The sequence below is a fragment of the Pygoscelis adeliae genome, unplaced genomic scaffold (genome assembly GCF_000699105.1).
Source record: "Pygoscelis adeliae isolate BGI_AS28 unplaced genomic scaffold, ASM69910v1 Scaffold154, whole genome shotgun sequence".
Taxonomy (NCBI): Eukaryota; Metazoa; Chordata; class Aves; order Sphenisciformes; family Spheniscidae; genus Pygoscelis; species Pygoscelis adeliae.
Window position 1 is genome coordinate 650663 of NW_008825113.1, and position 7805 is coordinate 658467.

Below are 7805 nucleotides of genomic sequence, written 5' to 3' on the forward strand. Positions count from 1 at the left end.
CCAACAGAACATAAAATAGCATTTTACTTTCCAATATTGCTTTGAAAACAGACTCCATACAGCTTTCTTACACCAAATAGTTATCAGACAGATTAAAATCCTGAAAGACACATACCGCGTAAACTGCTGGTGGTTAAGAGAGCCCGTGCTTTATCTGCTAAATCACTATTTAGGGTATTTCCCAATAACAAAACATCAATGGCCTCCTGCTTGGAGCTATCAAAAAAGTTATTTTGAATCGTTCTGGTCACAGAACGAGCACCATCCTTCAGCTTTCCAGCCTGTTAGGGAGGAACATGTATAAAATATTTTATGTTGGACACTGCTCACAATAACATCGGCAATATTCAGTAACATATTTGTAAACTGTATTAATGATTTTAAAATCTAAGGCAATTTCCTTCTTTAAGTGTTAAATAAAGTCTTCTGAGCCCACTGTACTATGTGTGCTTCCCCCCCCGCCCCCAAATGCTAAACAACACAGTAATACCTTCAAGGCATATCTAACAACCAGATTATTCCCGTTCAAATTATTTAAATTAAACAAAATACTGCAGGGAGAAGAGTAATTTTTTTTTCCCTTAACCCTTGGTCTTCAAAAATTAAATTGATATAGTGCCATGTTTAGACCATGATACGGGATTTTGGGCTTTTCCCCAAATAGTGAGAGATGAGCAAGCACTTGAGTCCAAATGTCATGATACATGAAGATGTATGTATATGCACATATGAGCATATTAGTTCAGAATTCACATTCTGAAATATCCGTGTTAAAAAAAGAGATAGCTTCAACTCACTAAGACCCCTTAACTTTTTAAAATAGCATGCAAGTCTCATGCAGTATCCCAGAAGGAACATATACACTGATCTATAGCTACATACGTACAAAGACACTGTCGTTGCACACACGGCACACAAGTGGCACGACTGAACAGTGCTCCAGTAGAACAGTGTCCAACTACCTGAACTAAACAAGAATCTCCAAGACATGTACTGCTACTACAGATATTCCCTGTGGGTCAGACACCTAGAGGATAATGTAATCAACATGTCATGCAGTCTCATACTTGATTCAAAAACCAGCAGTGTTAATCTGTGTACACAGCACTGACAATGACAGGCACAAAGACATTTTCTTGATTACATGGTTTATTGTGTCTTATGCACGTAAGTGTATTTTGCCTGTGAGGTGTGTGTAAACACATGCTATTGCATGTATATGAAATATAGACCGTAAACCATCAGGGATGCTGCACGGTATTATATTATTGTAAAAAATGCTCCAAGTTTACAGCTTGCATTGTTCATGAAGGTCTCTTAAATGCATAAGAAAAAAGACAAAAGCTTAAGAAAAGTACAAAACTAACCCATCATTTATTTCTATGAATTGTACTAGACAACAATAAAGAAACTACTCTTTTGTCGAGGATAAGTAGTAGTAAATTGGCACCATGACTTTTGGAAGACAATGTGGATGAGGTGTTGGGGAGCATACTATTGCAACAGGATTTTAATAGGATGCTGCTCCCTTTCTGTCAGACAATGTATAACTTATGACATGATCCAAAAAAACACTCACCATTCACATATCAGGCAATTAATTGAAAGGAACCCAGAGAAAGCAAAAGAAAGAGTAGGTAAGGAGTTAGATGTAACGACTATAGTAATACTTTAAAAAGGACTGTTTTTCAGTATAGAAACGTATATTAACACATTTAAGGTTAAAATATTTTTCCCCCTACCCTAAATCTCCGTATTTTTACTTCTAAATACTCTTGGACTTTGAAGAATCAAACTGTCAAGCAAGAAATGGAAGAATTTCAATCGTCAAACTTTATATTTGAGAAATGAGAATACAACTAACAACTTAAAAACTACATTTTAAAATATATTATCAGAGTACTCAAGAAGATATTGAGTAGTGACCTGGTCAGGTTTCACTGAAACAATAGCAAGTATTGTATGGCTTTGCAAGTATTAAAGATCCTCTTCGAATAGATGGACTTCTGTCAGGGACGCTGTGTCTGATTTATGAGATGTGGTACTCGTTAAGAGTTGTACCAGGGCAGGGATCCTGTGTTATTACAAAGACAGCAGAGTAAACATACTCTGTGTTTTAAACATTAAAAATGGAAGTGTAAATACAGTCAACATTTTACAAAGTAAAAAATTTAAGCAGCCAAATGAATGGCAGAAAACTATTAATTTAGGAAAAGAAACAAGTAAGGTTGAATGAGAAAGTCAGGAGAAGGGGAGACACCCCATTAAAATACTTACTGCAGTTTTCCTGACGGTCTGGGTGACGTTTTTATAAGAAAATAAAACTAAACATCTTTAACCAAATTCCACTCTATACTAAAATACAAGCAATTCCCAAATGAAAACGTCTTGTATGCACCAATTAAGGTAGAATAAGCAACAAGTCTATTTTACTTATTTTCTTTTTATGTAGCTTACTGCGATGCTTTGTACATGTGCAGAGAAGGACCCTGATACGGTTTGAATGAACAAGTGATGGACACACAAAACAGTCGACTATGAGTACATAGTATATAATATGGAATGAGAAACAGCGCATTCTTGAATAAAAAGAACGGTATGAAAAGAAATTCTTGAAGGAACTAAGGGCAAAAATTGCTACGGTTCAACATTTGTTTCTCTTGACATGTATCACGTGATAAGAGAGAGAATTATGGAAACAAAAAAAGCAACATTGCTAGAAGAAAAATAAAAGACAGCATTAGAAAATCTGAACAGCTCAGGCATCAACAAAGACAAAACAAGTTGAAGAGAAACAGAACACTACACTGTCATGTAGCATGGAATTGTTATCACAACATTAGAAAGCAAGGTAGAAACAGAATTTGGGTTTTTTTCAGTAATTGCAAAACTAGAAAGAAATAGCTGGAGGAACATGCAAACAAAAAACACCCAGCTGCAACCTGTTTAATTTTAAGTGTTAATAAACACTAAAAGCACGAACAACAACATCCAGTGAAACACATTTTAAAAGAAAGGAGATATAATGAATGAAACTGAAACAACAGGACGCAGAGGTACAGAGAGAAAAACGAAAATATTCAAAGAAACTAAAGCTGATTTGATTACACATTCTTCTGAACTATGATCTAAAGAAATAAAAGTTTTGAGCCTCATCCTTTCCTACAGAATGGTGTTATCTGAGAGGCATGGGCATGGCTGAGAAAGGATGTACTGAAACAAGATCTGGTTATCAACATAACCAACCTTTTCATGTTGGTTTTTTTTTGGTTGGTTGGTTGGGTTTTTTTAGGGTTACAACAAAAGTATATTTTAAAAAAGAAAATCTCATAGTTGTTATATTAATGACAGATTTTTTTTTAAAACCCATACCAAATACTGCTAAAATTTTTAATAAAATGTACTTTACCTTAGCTTTTCCTTCAAGGGCTCCAGTTCCAGCATAAATTTTACTGACAGAATCACCATTCACAGACCACATGGATCGGAAAACTTCCTGAAAGCGAGTAACCAACTGCGGCTTCTCAGCTAATCCTAATACCTCCAGTTGTTTTGTTAGCATCTGCAACAGTTGAAGACAACATTTGTAACAGAAAAATCTTTAAATGTATTTATTAAAAGGTACGTCATATTTTTGCAGTATATATGCACATAAAAAAAATCTTGGGTTTATATGTATCATTCTGAACAAATTGACACCATGTCATGTTTGAAAGGCCACATCGTACATGTAACTTTAGCACCAGCATTTCATTTTCTTTTAAAGATAGGTAGTAATATAGGAAAAGAATTACATAGTTGATTTGTAAATATTTTCATCTAAAAATTCACTAGTTACAAGATAAGTTATTTTTGGTTCTCAAGTCTTTCTACTTACATAATTTAGAATTAGAGCAATTCATGTTCTTCCCAAAAAAGTGTAATACCAAAGACACTATTACCAAATACAGCAGCAACAGAGCTCTGTGATCAGTGAAACAGCAATAGCTTCTGTCATTCACTCTGTTTTCATGCGCAACACGCTGCAATCTTTACCCTTACAATCAATATACCTGAATTAATTTTCCACGATGCACAGTCTACATTAAATGCATTTAAATTGTATACATATAATACATATAAATGTATTATTTTACACTTAAATACATTACTTCAATGTAGCATTACGCTTATGGATGTAGAATGGGACACTGTACCTTGTTTGAAATCCTGGTTTATGGAATCATGATTATTTTAAAAAGTCAAGTAAGTTTCTAGTGTTTGTGGCTACCAATAATACTGAAAATGAATACCAAAAATTAAAACTAAATAAAAAAAGCTATTTTCAAGAATGCTTTTAAAAATCTTTAAAACCTTGAGGTGTCCAACGGCAAGAAGGAGGAGTCTAAAATGATGAACATAAAATGACATAAAGGCAAAATTCTGAAGGTTGGGCAGGAATTAACAGAAGTTACAAAAGGAAACTTGCAGACAAAATTAAGTAGAAATAAACAAGAAAAGAAGCTTCAGAAACTGCGTGCTTCAACTTGTAATTTTAGGTGGTCATCCACAGCTCAGTATTTGTTATATGATGTATCTATCATGTTTAAAAAAGCAAGAATTTAAATATCTCATTTAAATAGAATTCTAAAATTAAGTAAGCAGCTCATGAGGATTTACCATTTTCCTTCTTATTAAATAGCTTTATACTTTTAGCTCTCATATTTTAGCTGAAATCATAATTTAGCTCTCACCAAGGAAAAATTTGGCACACCTGGTCTAAAAAAAAAAGACAGTATTAATTCAGTTCTTAAAAGGATAAAGGAAAAAATAGAGCTGCAAAGCTAAGTTTGCCATATAAGTACTACACACATTAAGAGTGTATAAAGATTTGTTCTTATGCCACAGAAAACTACTGTATTATCAGTAAAATACAAGAGGCAATGTTTCTCATGGCTCAATTAAGATAACGTAATCACTTACTTGCATTTCTATCTACAGTGAACTGTTAAACTCCAGCAAACAGACTTAGGACCAGGAAAGACTTTTGTAATCATTTGTCTCTCCCATGGCAAAGTCAATACAGGATGGACAGATATACAAACTACATAATGCAATACAATGCTGTGAGATATTCAAAGCATGCCGCTACTCTTTTCAACACACAGTGAACTAAAGAAAAGAATTAGTTTTCTTAATTTTAGTAATTAAAAGGTACGACTCCCTATGGTACATGCAGAGCTGAAACAATGGAGAAAAAAGGCATTAGATCTCTCAAACTGTGTTGTACCTGCTACAGTATGTACTGATTGAATGTTAAGAGAAAAAATTTCAAAGTATTTGCATGAGGGTAAACAGTTCAGTATTCCTTTTGACTAAAACACCAATGAGCTAGTAACAGTTCACTTGGTAAATGCAGCAGCAAAGCACTACATATTCCAGAATCAGAAATGTTTGTTCTACAGCCAATGGATTTTGCAGCTCTCACATGAATTCCTCCTGTAGATGCTAAAACAAGAGCATTTTAATTAAATAAAATTCAGAAAAACAAAAGAATAATCCTTTTACTTAGTTTGATTTTTCATTTTTAAACGTGCTAAGGATTTTATCTTTAGGAGTCAAACAGTTTATTAAGATGAGTAGAGCTGTCAAAAGTTTTTCAGAGCTACTCTTTTAGCCCAATCAGTACTATTTTACTCCATCAATTCCTATCAGGTTCGTGTGTTCAAGCTCTACTGTATAAGCCTGCAGGCTAGAACCTTCATTTCAATAGCAAGCCAATATACTGAAGCACAACCCTGCAGGAGGATTGAATCCCACAGTTAGTTTCCAACTACTCAATTTGAGTGTGGCCAAAGCTTCAACCATGATATTGTCCACGAAGAATTCACAGCACAGTGCTGTGAAAATATGAACACACAACACTGGCAGATGCTAAGAACAGTAATCCTATATGCCGAAGAACTTCATCTAATAGAGTAACCGTGAATGCAAGCGTTTTTGTGAAGGACTACAACGCTGCTACCTCTTCTAGAACTGCAAGCCTGAACCTTAACAGACATAAGAAACTGACACCTAAAAAAGAATGAACATTTTTCATAATGCTGCATGACTACTATTTAATTACAACTACTACACAACTACTGCTTCTGTAACTACTAAAATCTAGTTACCCCAGAACAAGAAAGTATCACGCTATAAGTCAAACTGCCATCTACGAAACATTTTAATGCATCTTTCATAGGGAAGGTAATGCTACTTTTACAGCCCAATTGCTACAGAAGCATCAGGAGCAGCTGTGTATCTGGACACTGTTTTTCCCACCTCTAAGCCAAAGAAAGCCTGCACGCTGTTTGTTCTATCCAGACAGTCCAAGCAGTTTGTTCTGACAGTACCGCTTTGAGATCTGTGCCAAGAACAACGAGAGACAGAGAGAGAAAACAACTGAAATAACTCATTTAACACACACATCATCAACAAAGACAGGGACATCAAGATCTGAACCAGAATTGTAAATCAGGGTATTGTCAGTGCAATGTTACTGTCATCGCAAATATGTTTATAAATGCATCAGCAATAGAGGGTTAGCTCCAATAACAGCAAGGAATTTTGCAGCAGTGTTCACTATACAAAACTCATTAATTTTCTGCAAATAACATGAGTCTTTCTTCTTCAGTTTTTCTCAATTCTCCTTGCTTGCTCAGTTAAAGTGTTATGCAGGATTCAGTTTTCTTTTCAAACAATCCAACTAACACACTTCCCAAGAATCTCAGAGGGAAATAATAACTCTTAGTTAAAACAAAAATGAAAAAAAAATATTAGGACAGTTCTTAGATTTGTTTAACTAAACTAAAAGTAACAAGAATTTGTGATAAAACTAAAGCCAATTTCAACCCCTCATTACTTTCTCTTTCCTCCCCAAATAAAAATGAAAAATAAGCCTCTCCCCCTTAGCTCAACAGATGCTTGAGGCCCTCGGGCACTCTGAACTGCTCCCCTTTCTCTGAGAGAAGGCCATTAACTTGTGCTGTAAAGCTCTCAGACGGATCATATTAGGCAACATCCATGTTATTCTTGCCTGGCTACGAGTACAAAATTCTGAGGACTTTCCCAATGATACACACTTACTCCTTACTTTCGTCATTCCCACTACACACTTTGTCCAATTAAGTCAGTGAGGCTTCATCACATTTACTTGGAGATCTAACCATAAGTTGTTGAAAGTTTTGAAGAACTTTCTCCAAGATTATTTTTTTCATTACTATCTCTGTATTTGATTTGAAATACAAAGCAACTCACTACCTGTGTTAGAAAAAAACCCTGACATTCTCCAAAGGAGATGGTCCACGAACTTACAAAAATCGTCACTGTATCTTTTATTAATGCAATTCTTCAAGCTATCACAAGCCACAGCCTATTTTGCTTTCGTTCTGTTGTCAGTCTTTTTGATGGGTGATAATATTATCTGAATCTCCATTAAGACCAAATGGTGTTCTCCCAACACAAAGTGTCACACCACTTTTAAAGCTTTTTGGAGAATGGTCAGTGACGTTTTGAGGTGGAAATGGGACCTAAGCACCCTCCCACTAAATTTAATCTTATTCAGGCCTACTAAAATCTGCCCCCGGGGGATTTAATCCCACAGCCACATTAGAGCACAGAGTGGCACTGGAACCCTCTTCTCCTCTCCCACTGCACTAGATGATGAAACCCCACTGCACGTGGCACAATCCCCTCACTCAACAATTCTCTTTCTCATGGAGAGCCTCACTCAGCAGTTTGCTCTGGTTTTAATTAAAAGGAGGAAGGGTGTGGAAGGGAGAAGA

The 7805-nt window shown here is 35.4% G+C and overlaps 1 protein-coding gene across 1 annotated transcript in view; it reads right to left on the bottom strand.

The window, feature by feature from the left end:
- SYNJ1 (synaptojanin 1) overlaps positions 1 to 7805 on the bottom strand; it is a 68084-nt gene that overhangs the window by 38498 nt on the left and 21781 nt on the right. Inside the window, exons 10-12 of the mRNA XM_009327940.1 lie at positions 6304 to 6385; positions 3410 to 3562; positions 116 to 281 (exon numbers count right to left, since the gene is read on the bottom strand). Coding sequence (XP_009326215.1) covers positions 116 to 281; positions 3410 to 3562; positions 6304 to 6385 — 401 coding nt within the window. The remainder of the gene's footprint in view (positions 1 to 115; positions 282 to 3409; positions 3563 to 6303; positions 6386 to 7805) is intronic.